The sequence below is a fragment of the Fusarium sambucinum genome, chromosome I (assembly GCF_050947815.1).
Source record: "Fusarium sambucinum isolate potato_lamoka chromosome I, whole genome shotgun sequence".
Taxonomy (NCBI): Eukaryota; Fungi; Ascomycota; class Sordariomycetes; order Hypocreales; family Nectriaceae; genus Fusarium; species Fusarium sambucinum.
The window spans coordinates 8,825,620-8,841,752 of record NC_139294.1 but is presented as its reverse complement, the minus strand read 5'-3'; the positions used below and the strand labels follow the sequence as shown (position 1 = coordinate 8,841,752).

At 49.1% G+C, this 16,133-nt stretch overlaps 4 protein-coding genes across 4 annotated transcripts; 1 reads left to right on the top strand and 3 right to left on the bottom strand.

The window, feature by feature from the left end:
- Nucleotides 1-142: 142 nt before the first annotated feature.
- FSST1_005624 (uncharacterized protein) lies at nucleotides 143-2,806 on the bottom strand (the record flags this gene model as incomplete). Its single annotated transcript, XM_083231920.1, has 3 exons — nucleotides 143-1,567; nucleotides 1,626-2,282; nucleotides 2,789-2,806. The coding sequence occupies 3 exons, from the start codon at nucleotides 2,804-2,806 to the stop codon at nucleotides 143-145; spliced, it is 2,100 nt and encodes a 699-aa protein (XP_083089054.1).
- A 2,357-nt stretch (nucleotides 2,807-5,163) lies between these two features.
- Nucleotides 5,164-7,922, bottom strand: FSST1_005623 (uncharacterized protein; the record flags this gene model as incomplete). The annotated part of the gene is made up of 2 exons (XM_083231919.1): nucleotides 5,164-7,692; nucleotides 7,743-7,922. The coding sequence occupies 2 exons, from the start codon at nucleotides 7,920-7,922 to the stop codon at nucleotides 5,164-5,166; spliced, it is 2,709 nt and encodes a 902-aa protein (XP_083089053.1).
- Nucleotides 7,923-8,542: 620 nt separating this feature from the next.
- On the top strand, nucleotides 8,543-12,010 carry FSST1_005622 (uncharacterized protein; the record flags this gene model as incomplete). Its single annotated transcript, XM_083231918.1, has 1 exon — nucleotides 8,543-12,010. One exon carries the CDS (start codon nucleotides 8,543-8,545, stop codon nucleotides 12,008-12,010), a length of 3,468 nt encoding a protein of 1,155 aa, XP_083089052.1.
- A 368-nt stretch (nucleotides 12,011-12,378) lies between these two features.
- Nucleotides 12,379-13,044, bottom strand: FSST1_005621 (uncharacterized protein; the record flags this gene model as incomplete). Its single annotated transcript, XM_083231917.1, has 1 exon — nucleotides 12,379-13,044. The coding sequence occupies one exon, from the start codon at nucleotides 13,042-13,044 to the stop codon at nucleotides 12,379-12,381; it is 666 nt and encodes a 221-aa protein (XP_083089051.1).
- Between the last annotated feature and the right edge of the window lie 3,089 nt (nucleotides 13,045-16,133).

Sequence of the window (16,133 nt, the reverse complement as noted above, 5' to 3'; positions counted from 1 at the left end):
TTCTTGTGCTGTGATCCATTCCATTTTGAGGTTTGTTTTGTTACATGTTTCCAGTGAAAAGGTAGGTATTCAAACGATTAATTCGAAAAAAGGAACAGCAAAGAAACTGTATAAGTGATGTACCGAAACCAGTCCGCCTAAATCACGACGCAGCTTCAGCGAGGACGCTCAAAAGACTCACTGCTGCACCTCCAATGCCGACTGCACCAAGAGCTTCACCCCATTTCTTTCTCCCTTGAGGGCGATCTTCTCTCCTTGTACTTCTTCTATCACGCTCACGGTCTCGCTCACGATCTCTATCTCTTTCTCTGTCGCGATCACGCTCACGCTCACGGTCGCGATCTCTTTCACGATGATAGCGCTTGCCACCATCGTAGTAGTAGTCGCCGTGCTTGTCGCTACGTGAGTGTCGATCTCCACCATCAGAATACCTTCGCGAGCGTCGGGACGACCTAGACGGGCTCGGTCGTCGGCGATCACGGTGATCATCGCGGTGGTCGTGATTGCGATCGCGGTGTCGGTCATCTCTATAAGAGCGGGGACTTCGGCTATCTACCTCGTAAGGCTCTGGATCGAAATGAACGCGGTTTTCATTCTTGTTCTTCAAGATTGGCTTCGGGAGAGTAGTGCTGGAAGGGGATGTTTTGCTCTTTGTGGGGGGATTGACGATGACTGGGTAGCTTTTTGTGCCTTTCTCTGAAGGCTTGTCGTCTTCATAGTCTGTGACATCGCTTTCTTCAAAGACCCCGCTGTCATCATCGTCATCCTCTCGGCTGCTCTTCGAGTCTCTACGCTCAGAGTAGCGATCATACCTACGAGGCGGTGGACCACGTGCTAACCGTGCAGCACGACATGCTGCACTTTGACGGGCATACTCCTCAATCTGCTCTCGAGTCAAAATACCCAAGACTGCAACATAGTCAGGACGTGCCTCATACCGCACACCAGCCCGCTCGAGTACCTCAGGGCTGACACGCTCTCGTCTGATTCTAGTCCACTGAGCATCAGGTGGGATCTCGTTGCCCCATCGGTCTGGAGCCAGCCGAGGAGCGCTGCTCCGTGGGCTGCTACCATAAGATGGTGGGCCGCTATTCAAATGATGGGGCATAGGGGGCATAGAGCGTGGAGAGGCCCCATAGTGATGAGTAGTTGGCGAACTAGACATCTCTGGAGCACCCGGCAGGCTGTTGGGTGGAAGATATTTGGGCTCAGGAGCCAGACTGTACTGGTTATTTGGCTGGGCATTCAAGTTTGCCATTCGAGAATTGAGTTTGTCCATGCTGAGCAAGTCCTGGGTTGATACGAGTGCCATAGAATAGTCAGACTCGCTGTCGCCATCTTTTGGCGATTGCGACATAATGTCTCGAGGGGGGTCACTGTTTGATCTGCGTCGACCGCCAGTGAGGATAACAGGCGGGTATTTCTCGTAAGGGTTACCATTGTCTTCTCTCGGCGAAGAAGGCTGGGATTGTGCTTCTTGCTCTAGGAGACCTCGGACTGAAGGGTAGTTTCCGCCGTTCTGATTCTGAACGGACTCGAGCTCACGAATGTATGCTCGTAAAACATCCTGATACTGTGTTAATCGTAACGATCTACAAACAATCATTGTAGACGACTCCTCGTACCTTGTGTTTACGTAGCACTTGATGTGAAAACCCTCGGTCCTCGAGCTCGATCTTAAACTCGCGCCACAAACCATCCTCGTCTTCGGTAAAACTACCTTCGTTGCGATTCCGGAATAGTTTGGTGGCGATTTCGTCAACGACATCCTTGATTCTCTCTAGACCCTCTTGGCCTTCGACAACTCTAGTGGGTCTATTCTCGGCATGCAGTTGAACAGCGTCCAGAAACAAGTCAACGCTATATTTTTCATCGTCAAGTTTCTGTTTCATTTCAAACAGTTTGTTATCGCGTAGGCGTTCGTCCTCGGCCATGATAGCGCGGCCGTCTCCGTATCTGTCCAGGAGCGTTTCAAGTTCAGCGAGGGCAAAGTCACAATTTTCAATGTGAATCGAGAGTTTGCGGGCGTAAAGTGACGTAGATGAGGCATCGGCGTTGTTCAAAAGGGAGTCTTGGTCAGCAGCTTCGATACGCAGATGTCGAAGGACTCGATGAAGGTTGCGAACGGCATCAGCGACACCGGTAAATGGAAGTCCTGATTGTTTGGCGCGGAGATAGAGATTTCGAGCAAGGGTATCGACAGCGTCGATGTGTTGGACGGTTGAGCCGCCGCTCATAGCTGGTGTTCTTAGGCCCAGAAGAGCCTCGATATTGTTGTTAAGCTAGATGTATAAGTTGGTTGTAGTATAGTTTGTAGGACACTGGTAAGATGCGAGTGGTCGTTCCTTATAAGTGTTCGATTATAAGCAAGGTCGGTCGGTATAGACTAGTGACTTTGCTGGCGTTCGTTTCTATAGAACGAACGTCGGGGTTATAAGTTGGGTGCCAAGTGGAGAGGTCGTAAACAAATTCAAAATTGATTTATGACAAGAAGAGAAGGGCAAGAAAAGTGGAAGGGTTGGGCGGGTAGAAGGGAGGGATCTGGTTATCAAGTGCAGTCCAGTCAAAGAAAGGTTGGGGAGGTACGAAGATGTATGGGAAGGAACAGGCACGCGGACGAGGCAGAGGAAAGAACGAACACCATCAGTCATGGATGGAAGGAAATGGGTGTGTAGATTTAATTTAGGTAGAACGCGGTTGGGTAGGTACTGCCGGTACTGTACCTTAGGCCTAAGGGTATGTGGTTAAAATGTTTCTTTCCATCGATGCCCGGAGGGGGTCACCATACCATACCGAACTCGGGCATGCTTATATTGGAGAGTACATGACAGTGGGTGGACAACTATTGCTTGTACATGTCACTCGACACTTTTACTCGGTTGATGATGATTTCACTTTTCTCGTGCCTCAGATCCCATGCGTTGTCGGTCTCGAAAAGAAAAGCATTGCCAAAAGAAAAGGCTCAGGGTTCTTTTGTTGCTGTACGTCCTATTTCCGGGGACGAACTCAGTACCCTGTGGGGAAACGTTAGATTCCTTGTCTTGTCTTGGGTCCTGGGTCTAGTGACGTAGGTAACCGCTGTTAACTAGCAGCCTTACATCATCGCTTATCCCTGTCAGGGATCTCTGTTGCATGGTTCGCAACTGGAATTTGATAGTTGCTGCAATTGCTCATGATCGTCCTCTTTTAATTTGCGTCTCTCCGGGCTTCAACTCTTTCTTCCGGGCCTGGGTTGATTGGTCTTTGCGTACAGAGTACGGCAATACGAAAGAAAACCGTTTCTTTCTGGCGTATTCCACTCTTAGCTTCTCGCTGCGCCACCCGCTCGGCAACGGGGCGCTGCGTGGGGCATTCTTTAATTTAGCGGCATCAAGAAAAGGCGTCCCTTGTCAGAAGGGAAAAAAAGAACAAAATCAGGATGACGATTTTTAGTCTATTCCAGGGGTCCTTTATCCGGAGGAGGAGGAATTTCGAAGTTTCAGCTTTTATCTACTCCTGTCTATCATTTCATCACCAGCTGCCATATTGAGGCACAGCTTGGTTGATTGCGTTGCCGTTGCTCACTCACAGATCGAGAACCAGCCTCTTGGGGTGAGAAGGCAAACAAATACTTGGTTTACTCGATACATAGCTTGTCTCCTCTTCTCTCCCCTCGCGCTCGTGCTCGGCCTCGTGTTACTAGTGTCCAAGTTAAAAGAAGTCCTGACTTGGCTCGGCTTGAGTCGCTTCGCTGGTGCTCTATTTGTCATCTTCTCAATCGTCTTCTAGAACATGACTACTGAGGTTAACTTTCGCAATGGGCTCCTCATTTGCCTCTAGTCTATAGCTCACCAAAACGCCGTTTTTCTCTTTTCAATAAGTACAGTACATGTACATTCTTTCTTGTATTGTATCCACTCCCGTGCCTTTTACACTATACCAGCCGAGCAAACCGAAACTGATCTGCAATGCAGGGCTTTATACTGTCACGGTCACTTTCCATGTCTTCTTCTGTCCCCTGTATTTTGTTTTTGTTTATGTACAGCATCCTTGCTTGCATATTCTCCTCTCCACTGCCCTTGAACCTAACCTCGGGTTACTGCAGCCCCCGTCTCTCAAGCCTCGTTGTTTTGTCTGGAAGCTCGGCTTCGTGCATTAGCTATCAGCACTTGCATACCGGCAAGTCTTCCGCGACAGCTTTGACCATCAGATAGGCTGTGCTCGTAAAGAAAGAAAAAACATATCAGAGAACAGTCTCAAGTAGCGCACGAGGCAGCAGGTCAATGCTCCTCCGCCCCGACACTAAGTCATACTTTGTTCACTGTCATTGAGGCTCTGCACTGTGCAGCCTATGCTTTCGGGATTTGATAGTGAGTCACCTTCATAAGATATCAATACGTCACTATGCGATGAGACCAATAGAAGATTATGCAACAACTACCACGTATGTGTAGACTTGGCTACCTGGGTAGACATTTACTATACGGGCTGCATATAACCGCAGCACAGGCCAGAATAGCGGGCAGATTGCTTCCTCTACTGCACTGTTACTCGGTGTACCATGATAGAGTATCTGGCAGCGTGGCTTGTCGCAATGTTCCGAGACCTTGAGACGGATCCGTCTGTCGTGTATCAAATCTGCGGTTGCCTTTTATCTCTGCTTCCAACGAATTACAATCGCATTATATGTCACGCAGAAGCAGTCCTCTGCAAGCTCAGTCGCACAGTTATCTGTGACGTCTTAGGCCATCCATTCTTTTGAAACGCCTTTATTTTTCTTTGTAACATAACATAACATAACATTTGATGATGAGTCGACATTATCGCTGTAAACAAACGACATCTTTGATAAACCAAATGTTCATCGACATGTGATCTTGATTAACACGCCCGCGCCCCCCTCTTCTCTGGCATGCACCGTGTGTAGCCGATCTCTCTCGCTTTTGATCCTGCCCTACGTCCTTTGGAAGCTTCACCACCACTGCCGGGCGTTAGTTCGCCTCCATTCTTCCAATCACCTCAATTGCCAAGCCAAATGACTAGTCTCGCTGGTGCTAAATCAAATACCACAACTTTCAGCCGCATGCCATGTGGTGTTGCAGGCCAGCAACGTGCTTACATACAGGCTCCGGGTAGCGCAAGTCTTCCGGTTGCCTTATGGGAAAACTCTGTTTTCCCCGAGTTTCAAATTGCCAATTTTTCTAGTGAGTATGCCTCCACCTTCTGACTGATCAGGTGTCCTGTCTCTCGGGTGCTGCGCTGCACCACTTCTCCGCCCGACACCACCTTGCTCTTGGTTGGAAGCTGCTTCGTCTTGAGTCCCAGTGGGAGCAATCGAGACTCTGGGCCCTCTAGCTGCATGGAGAATGGTTTGCCCGTGTTCCATTTGGGTCGGCCTGTGCCGCCCTTCTGGGCAGCTTGTCCATACCGGACTGCCTCGCTAAGGTAACCATTGATAGTCACAACCTCTTCGATACCTTCGAGGGCAACACCCACCTCATTATGCAACGACGTCAGTAGATCGCCAGCCTCGGAATTGTCGCCTGAGATGGTGTCGTTCAGCAGCCATCCTCCGGCGCCAACAGCGTCAATGCACCGACCGAGGAGGTCTGAGATCAAAGCGATGACACCATCCGGAGGCGGGTCGTTGCCGTCCAGATCAAAGCTGCTTGAGTCGAGATACAGCGATGTCCACGCGCCTCGAACGAGTTCCACTCTGAGTGTGTGGATGAGGGACAAAATATCATGCGTCTTGAGCGTAGCTCGCATTGCTTTAATCGTTGTCAGTGCCGGTAGCCGCCATAGTTTAGCGAAAGCCAATGTGAGTCCTCGCGAGCGGCTACTGCTGTCGTCTCCGAGGTAGTACTCAGTGATGGCAATGTCCCGTTCGAGATCGTCGAGGTCCATGTCGTAATTTTCAGCACCATCGTGTGCCTCGTTCGTCAAAAGCTTGCTGCTAGCTGGCTTCTTGGAATCAATGATGAGATCAAGGCTAACCATCAAAGCTCGGATGGCAAGCAGCAGCTCCAGCTCGCCGAGTGGTGTAGCCTGAAGGTAGTTCAGCATCAACGTCGTTGATGGGTCAGCATCGGCCAAGCTTGTCAAAAGATCCTCAACGAGAGCTTTGTTGTCTAGAGCTTCTACGTCAAGCTCGTCTCGGAAAGCAGCCTTCAAGTTCGAAAGGGTCAGGTGTCCAGCAACAACGAGGTAGGATGTAACATTTGTGTCAGGTAGAATGAGTTGCAGCTTTGGTCGTGACTCGGGGGTTTCAGTCATAGAGAGGGAAAAGGTACGTCCGATGGCATACAATACCCAACGCCTATCAACGACAGCGTATGACGATCCTCCCGTAAGCCACTCCCACTCGGGAAGTTCTTGAGAGTCCTTGTCTTCCTTGCCGTCTGCGATAGATCGAAGGCCGACATGGAAGCGGCTTCGTAGCAATTGTTCCCATTCTCCAAGGTCACCCTTTGAGAGATGTCTATCGGCCGTCTCGAGTTCTTTGCGGAGTTTGGCCATGTACTTTTCAGTCATTGAGCCAGGAACGTACTTGGAGAACTCTGCTGCAAGCTTGTCAGATTTGACCTTCTTCGCAGGGATCTCGGTGGCAGTTCCGCGACCGATAGAGTCGATCAGAAGACCCTGCTTCCGTCGTTTCCCGTGGCTCTTGGGGGGTTCGATCTGGATTGACACAAGTACGTTGTCTACGAGAGCGACCATCAATTCCTGGCTTCTCAAATAACTAATGAATTGACATGACTGAGGTTTTTCTCCCTCGGAGAGTACCTCGGACAAATCAAGGGGTGCATTAGCATGAATCGAGCGGTACTGATGGTTGTAAAGGCTGATAGACTCAAGCGAACAGGATAGAACGAAAGGTCGGGACAGGCGAGCAAACGAGACTGCATTCTCTGTCTGGACCACCGACTTCAACTTTGGGACAGGTGTGGTCAAATCGTAAATGCTTAGGGAACCCTCTTGTAACTGCATCAACAAAGCTGCTTGCACATCAACTTCGTACGTAGACTTGTCGGTGCCACGAGGCGAGGGGGTACCGATGGGGGCAATTTCGAGGGGGGACAGCTTCTGGATATCCAGAGTAGTTGAGGGAGCGCCCGAGGATACGGCAAGAACGACTGAGTGTCGGCTCTCCTGACCTTGGCTCAGAGTTCTCAACACAAGTGCCACCAACTCAGGCTCGGAACTGGGTGTCTTGGGCAGCGCGCTGAAAACTTCAGGCTTGTCCTTGAAAATTCCTTCGCGGAACTCAGCAAGTGTGCCTGATGTGATGTAATCCACTTCGAAGCTTTCGATCTGGGTTGCGACGGCGTCCTGCACGGCTGATTTCGAAGATGAAGTCCACTGGATCGCGAGAGTCTCGGAGGAGAGCGAAACAAACTCCCCAGTTTGGCTTACGGCAATCACGTCGCCGACATTTGCAGATTCGGATACACTTGAAGCGCAAGCGAGGTATTGAATAGGCGAGGTCTTAAGAATGGGAGAGGCAATCGTGGTAGAGGTAGTCTTGCCATCTTGGCTAACGACATCCTTGAAAAGTGTGATCTTCTGACCAGTAGAGTCGCGGGTAGAAATATATGTGTACCGTGAAACATCGTTGGTGCCCGATCGTCGGATTCTAACAGAGTAAGGAGCGCAGGTAAATGATTCTTGAGGTGGGATAGGATACGAAGTGATCAGGCTGGATGCTGGAACCTATACAATGTTAGTGATATTGTATACCGACTATCAGTACATGAACTTACATCGTAAATGCTGGCAGTTTCTCCGTCCACGCCAACAACCAGTTCAGTCCTCTTTTTCTTCTTCTGGCTATCGCGCAAGCCATAGACCTCTCGCGCAACAATGCGACCCTCGGTATGATCCAAGGGTCGAGGAAGAGTCGCCAGCACAAAAGGCTTGTGTATTCTGTATTCGGAAGCCATGGCGACTGCGGTATTGCGATGCTGAGTTATACCGTGGGCTCCAAGAAGTACAATTCAGTAAGTCGAATACTTCGACCTGCAATTTTCCTACAAAGATCGATAAGACGAAGCTTCACAAAAAAAAAAGTTGGAGCGGACCGAAACAAATTCCGATGGTGGGGCGACCTTCGACAGGGATCCACCCACCAGAAAATGATCCCTGACGTACCTACTGGATGGACCTTGAGCCAGGGCAACGGGAGGCACGTAGTCTACAGAGGTAGTAGGTACTTTAGCGCGTCAATCGACGCGTTCAGTGGTGACCACTCTAAACGCGAACTGCCCAGCGACCCTTGGCCAACCTCTTTAACATCCAAATATCCACGGGCAACGCTTTCGGTTCCTCTTTACCAAGACAGAGCATATTCGAATTCATTCATTTTTATCCCTTTAAATCCCTGCCACCTCTTCGTCCTATTCTTTTTCGTGTTTTTAGAATTACATTTGTGAAATGGTGGTTTGACTTTAAACATAAGGTACATACATAAGCCCTTAAACTTCCTATGACCGTTACCTTTTATCCTTACACGCATACTCCAGCAATCTGTTGCGCATCTATGGGATCCATCTTAGTCGAAAGGATGGCCCAAGAAGCCACTAGGGAACCAGAGGTTAAGAAAGTTCATCCCTTCTTTACAAAAGGCCCTGCCTCCGAAATAGTCGTTCCCTCCATTTCATCTGCGAAGACTGCAAGCAACGAACCTCCTCACAATGACGTTGAAACTGGAACGGAAGTACAGAACGGCAAGAAACGACGAAAGACCGAGACATCTCTGCCACAGGATATATCTGGGCCCAAGAAACAACGGCGAGCGCGCCAGGGCGAAGGACTCGCAACTTCAGGCAACGCGACAATCGAGCAGAGCCTTGGAATCAAACCTGTTGGGACTACTATTACCGATACTACAACACCCTCGATTATTGGCGTCCCCGCCGAACCCCAAGATAATTCAACCTCGACTGTCGCTCATCCTCCGAGCCTCTCTAATACCGATACCAATGTGACCACAGGAAAGATGCTCAAACTGAACCTTAGGACTGGTACACTAAGGTCCCCGCCAAGAACTAGACCAAAATATGCTCCCTCGCGCATTGTGTGCATGAAATACGGACACAATGATGCCAGTCGAAAGGAGCTGGGCGATAAGATCTCTGAGATCATGGATGGAAAGATCATAATTCCTCCAACCCCGCCTAAGAAACGAGGAAGGAAAACGAAGGAGAGTTCTACCACACAGAATGCTTCAAGTTCCAAAGCTACGCATCCGCTTTTCACCGCAAAAACAAAGCAGGTCGTGAAGGTTGAAGAGAGTGCTGTCGACAAACGCTCTCCTTCTCTGTCGCGCCACACTGTCTTCATGTCCACTCCGATGTCTCCAAAAAAGGCCAGGAATCCGTTCGCAGTGAACAAACAGGCGCCACGGTTTGGAGTCAGGACAGGTGCAACGAAAGTCCCCGGTGCTATGCAGCCTCTATGGCCTGCTAAGGGGATGGCCCACGTCCGTGGATTTGATGTTCAATTTGATCTAACAACACCTGTATCTGAGGCGCGCACAAACAAAAAATCCAAGGGTTCTGCTATAACCATAACTCCTGAAGAATCTGTGCTGGAACGGTTCTGCGCCACTATGGATTTTGCTGCTATTCAGGATTCTCTTCCCAAGAACGACGACCATTTTGAACCAGCCCCTGAGGAGTTGCGTAAACCTTCCCCCCACTTTGAAAGTGGCCGGAAGCTCCAGAAACGCATTCGCTCAGAATTACGAACACTAAAATCAACTGCCAGTCAAGACGATGGCCAGCTTGTTGACAATACCACCGATCATTCAAACACTATACATCCCGCAATCAATCACCTATATCAGTCACTTGAGACAAGTCTCTCAGCTTATGACAAATCGACATGCGAACCACTAGCCTGGACACACAAATACGCTCCCACCGCAGCACCAGAGATCTTGCAAAGCGGAAAGGAAGCTCTTCTACTCAGAGATTGGCTGCAGGCACTCAAAGTTGACTCAGTGATTTCGACTGGGCAGGGTAACCCCACAACGAAGAAGAAGGCGAAGCCAAAAGCAGCACCAAAAAAGAAGAGAAAGCAGGATGAGCTAAGTGACTTCATTGTCAGTAGCGAAGAGGAAGCAAACGAAATGGAAGAGATTTCTGAAAATGAGGCTGATTGGGCACCTGCTGGCCCTGGATTGCTGAAAAAAACAGTTGTTCGAAATGGCGACGTAACAAAGGGTACCAAGGACCAAGAACGACTAATGAATGCCGTGGTCATCAGTGGTCCTCATGGAAGTGGAAAGACAGCGACTGTCTTCGCCATAGCCAAAGAACTAGGATTTGAAATCTTTGAAATTCACCCGGGAAGTAGACGAAGCGGCAAAGATATTCTCGAGAAGGTTGGCGATATGACGCGCAATCATCTCGTTCAGCAACATCAAACGCAGAGCGCTTCTGGGGCCACAGAAGAGGATGAGGTGGCTCGCGACTTGAAGGCTGGAAAACAGGGCATGATGACAAGCTTTTTCCAGAAGAAGTCAACTTCACGGCCACCACTCAAGAAGCCCATGGACGAAAAGCCGACCGAGACGACGAAACCCAGCTCAACTAAGAGTCAGAAACAGTCACTGATTCTATTGGAAGAGGTGGATATTCTATACGAAGAAGACAAGCAATTTTGGGCAACACTAACAGGAATGATGGCACAATCAAAACGGCCGTTCATCATGACTTGCAACGACGAAAAGATGGTGCCGCTCCAGACCCTCAATCTTCATGGCATCTTCCGTTTCTCGCCTCCGCCTATTGATCTTGCCGTCGACCTTTGCCTTCTCACAGCAGCTAATGAAGGCCACATACTACAACGCACAGCTGTGGAAGCATTGTACAAGTCTCGCAGAAACGATCTCAGGGCTGCACTAACGGAGCTCAACTACTGGTGTCAGATTGGGGTTGGGGATCGCAAGGGAGGATCCGATTGGTTCTACCTGCGATGGCCCAAAGGGTCTGACCTGGATGAGAACAGAGATGTGGTACGAGTGTTGAGCGAAGGAACATATTGCAAGGGTTTGGGCTGGTTCGGCCGTGATCTGATAGCCACCTGCCCTGATCCAATGAAGTCTGAGGAAGAAGTCTTGAAGCAGTCGTGGGACTCTTGGATGCTAGACATGGGTGACTGGGGCAACACGTTAAATCTGCAGTCATGGGCAGATGGTATGTCGCATAACGCCTTGGAGCAAAATAAGAGGCTCGAGGTCCTGGAGGTCACGGATAAGTTCTACTCTTCCATGGGCGATGCAGATTTGTTATCAAGCGGCACATTAGGCATCGATCTCCAGGAAATCATAGATTCAGGGCTGCCTGAAATGCCAGCCAAGATGCGAGACGATTTCATCCTTGGCCGCCGACTTCTCGAGGCGGACCCCAAAATCTTGCATTCCTCGCTAAGTGTCGACCTGTCCCTAGCTCTCAAATCACTGGCAAGGCAAACACTTCTCAACACTTCACTCAAAACCGACACGGCAACTGGTCCTCTTCTCAAACCGTTAACGGAGAAGCGTGTCATACAATCTCTTGAACACTCGTTTGAGCCTCAGACCCCACCTCTAAACCGCATGGGCCTTGCTTATGCATTCGATCCCATTGCTGTAAGCGAAAAGACAGTATACGCCAGTTATCTTGACCCGTCTGTGTTTGACCGGACCACAAACCTCATCGTTTTGGACGTGGCGCCATGGGTCCGCGGGATCGTGGAGTTTGACAGCACTCTGATGCAAGAGCGACTCAAGTTGAGTAACCTCCTAAGCGAAGGCGGCACGCGGAAGAGAATGCGCACTACACGCAGTGCCTACTCAGCTATGGAAGGGGGCGAAAGGAGAACGGTTCGCCGCGAGAGGTACTTTGCAGATACCCTTAACACAGTCTTTGTAAGACGTACCGCTGGTGAGGGCTGGAGGGACGCTGTAGAGAGCGTAACACTAAAGGAGATGACAGGGGATTCACCCAGCACTACCCCATTGTCGCCAGTAGCAAGCGAGGTATAAAGGATTATGCAGTATATACGGAATGCGTATTTGCCTTAAAGATTCACATGATGAACATGCACATAGGACGGTAATTGTGGGTTTGAACCGGAGTTCGGGCACAGTGGATAGCATAGAACCAACGAGTAAATACTCATAACAAAACATATATATTAAAGAACCGCTTGTGTGTTTGTCTGCGTATATGCTTCTAGTCGCGCGGGTGTCTGTGAATCAACAGGTAAAATATAACAAGTTGCCAATCCGCCCCAGTGTCAATGCAATTCGCCATCATAAAAACAAGATAAATCAGTCCATCTCCCATTCGACATCTACATAAATCATATCAGTACCAATACCTAGTATCGTCTCATCACCACTGGTGTATATCACCACTCGGGAGGATAAGGAGCAGGTTGAGCAACAGGTCTTCTGCGCTCAGCAGGATAGAAAGGCTGCTCATGAACATAATAATCATCAGGAGCATATGGCAGCCGTTCAGCATGATGCCGCACCCTCACATGCTCCTGCGGCATCCTCTCATAGTTCTGAGGCCATCTACGGCTGATCTCTTCGTGATAAACAACGTCGCCGTGTCGTTTAGTGGTGCGCTCGTGCACACGCTCAGCGTTTCCAGGAGAGCGATGTCGATGTTGTTTCCGGCTATGTTTGGGGGGAGGGTGCTCCCAATCTTCATGATCACCATGAAGAACGCCCTTTGGCCAGACCTTGTGGGCTATGACGGTCGCAACGCCAATCCCCGCCAATAGACCAGCCGTGGTTTTGAAAAGGCCATTGTAGTCATGGTCGTCGCTGCGCTTCTTGCGACGAGAAAGCGAGCGCGAACTTGATCGTGAAGAAGACCTTCCTCGAGATCTCGAGCGTGAAATTGGTCGTGAAGAAGAGGGTTTGTTACTACCTCGGAATGATTGAGGTCGTCCACGATAAGGTGAGGGTGTTCGGGTTCTGGATGATGGCGTGGGGATTGGTGAAGGGCTTAGCGATGGTCTCTGATTAACAGAGCTGCGTCGCTCGAACGAGCCAGAGCGCTGCATCTTGGAAGCCAAGACTCACTTTACTAGGATTGGACACTAGTGTATCGAATAGAAATGCAGTTGTGACTTTCTTGTCTCACGGTTCGTGCAGGTTCAGTTATATGGGATATAAGTCGTGGACTCGTGGCCCAATTCTTCCGTTTTCTATTAATGCCCGATTAGGTTTCGTCTTCAGGCCTTGGGCAATCTGAGGGCAGGAAGAAAAAAATACTTGTTTGAACAAGGACCAGCACTGCAAAGGAAAAATGAGGGTCAGTCAGCTTTTACTTAACTAGAGTGGTTCCTCTTCGTAACGAGCATCCCGAGTGACTAACCAGAAGCAAGGGGGTGTCCAATAGCAGTTAAACAAGAAACTAAGTATTGGTTTTTCTTCTTCCACAAAGGTCTGGTTTAAGAGAATGCTCTCAGTGTAGTGATCTGACAGGGATGTCCTTGTTGAAAGAGACGTGGTTAGGCTATGACGTAGAAGTAAGCGGGAACACGGCGGAGATATCACGATGATGAAGATTTGGTGTTGAGAGTCAAATTCAAACTCACTAAGAATGGTGTTAGAAGGGATGACTGGTAGGAGTAAATATACTGGGAAAGGTGAGCGGTTTCTGGACGTATTGGTAGGTGGTAGGTCAGTGGCTTGGACAACTCAAGTCGATCTCTGAGAGTTGCTAACTTGGGAACAACTAACTCATGCGGGGATAATACGGGGAGCCGAATCAAGTCCCATCAAAACAGAATACGTATGTAGGTTCTGCGCCGGTCCTTTCGGATCCCATCTCCTCCCAATCCAACAGGGAGAGAAAGACTCATCATACGGCTAAATCGGAACAAGAGGCCTGTTCCCCATCTCTGTATAGCTTCAAAACCAATGCAAAGAAAAGAAAACCCTTGTAAGAACCTAGACACAAAACCCTTGCCATGTATCAAAGTTCGCAGACGTCACACACCAAGTTCCCACTCAATTGGAGTGCCATGCCGAAGACCCGACAGGAACGTTAAACTGTATGGATATATGCTCATATGTGACATTCGTCCAATCTTATGATTTGCTGGCCCCAAGATGATGCGATTGGGGGGTAGGGACACAAGTACAGGGACGGAGATGATGGGCACAGTAGCTGGCAGGGCGGTAATATACAGATTGATGAGTCGGCAGTAAGTAATAAATACAACATTTCACTCTTACTTGAAGCAATTGTCTTGGAGAGTGCATATCAAGTAGATTAGTTGTCGATTTGAGGCTGTTGTAAGGCGGACATGTAACACGCGCTACGGGTTCCTACATATCACCAGACCATGAATCGCCTAGCTTCCATCTCTGATATATCGCAAGAAATAAATTGTCTAGCTTGCCGGTTCAGATTACCCTGCGTCCTGATTCACTTAATGTTCACTTAGCTGCAGCAATGGCGTTGAACCCTGTAGCACTGATGGGTGTCTGTACATTTACTCTTCAGTTGCACTCGTTCAGAACTCATGTGCATCCAGGTTTATGCGTTTTTGCTGCATAGGTAATGGTACACAGCGGTGGGTATGGTAGTTGTATCGGCAACTCATTAGAGAGCTATGATGATGCCCATCCTTCGAGATACATATGTTCGATGACTGGGTATCAGACTTTGAATAATCAGGCAAGATTGTCTGGGGAATATATGCCTCCTCAGATGTGTCGAGTATGGAAAGCTAGGAAGAGGATGATTAACTCTGGCTGTTGCTATTGTCCATCGTCTACACCGTGTCGTATTCCCACTCGAGTTGCGAACATCTTTCTTGGTATATATCAAGTGCCTTCTCCATATCAACCATCCAAGGAGCTCCCTTTGCCCTGATTTTGTTACTACCTAGTGATCAGCATCGCTCAGTCATATATATCTCCATTTTGACAGTCAGAAATGTTAGTAGAATAAGCCCTTGTAGTTTTTCTGCCCTTGCTGCTCTAGAAGATATCTCGCCGTAGTTAGGCTTAAGCGGCTCAGCTTAATACGAATTAAAATTGTTCGTGTAGTCTTGGTACTATCATGTCGAAATCGTTCATATTTTCTTTCGCATACCCTTGCAGGTAGAGTACCAAACGATGGAGTTCCAGTTCGCCATTGGCCTTAACTGTCTCCTGAAGGGTGTATTGGTGTTTTGTACTCTGCGGGCTGTCAACAATAGGCAGCTCCTAGTCTCTGCCACCTCGAGGCTGGGGTGATTGGCGATATTTCTTTCTATCAGCATGCTTCTGCAACCAAGTTTTGAGACACTGATTGTTATCGAAGTTATACGAGTGGGTCGAGGGCATGACAGGAGTCCTCCGGGTCCATCGGCCAAACGAGGATGACGTCTGATCTGGACTGAAAAGCATTGATCAAAAGTACCACGGCCATGAGTATCCAAATGTCGCTCCGTCTTAACGCCGACGTCTGCAAGTTGGCGTCTGCTTAAGTCAAAAGCTGCCAAAGCTTCAACACAGCCATCTCTCTGCAAGCCACTTGGCTAAGTCAACAAACCGGTCAGAGCCAGGAAAGGCCGAGACAGATGCACAAGGTAACGGTTGGTTGGCATAGCTGCCAAAAGGAAAAAAGGTCAAGTTGATGATGTCCGGCTTGGTGTTGTGAGTTCTTAGACATGGTCATGCACTCATCCGGCACCAGACCGGTTAGGAGCCCTGTACAACATGTGGCAATTCCAATGATAGGGTTCAAGTGGTGATGAGATTGGGATGGTCACCTTGAAATGAGCACGTTCCGATATGGCGAGTCGTGCGTTGCATGCACCTGTTGTTTTAGAAACGCGCACACGAGACAACAAGGGCAATCCTGCTTCCGTAACAGACTTGGCTTAGCCTGATCCTGAGCCTGATCTCAGCTCAGCTTGGTATGAGACATGGCTACCTACTGAGTGTGAGTGCAGTACGAGCCCCACAAACAGAACAAATCAAAAGCAAAGAATATGTAGAACGAGATGAATGCTGACGCCGTCCAAACATGGTTCAAATGGGGGCGTAAACCGGAAGGTGATCAGATCAGATCAGCGATAGAAAAGGGAGGTATGTACATATGTACATACTATATACAGCACAGCACATGTGGTTAGGCATTGGGCCTCGGATC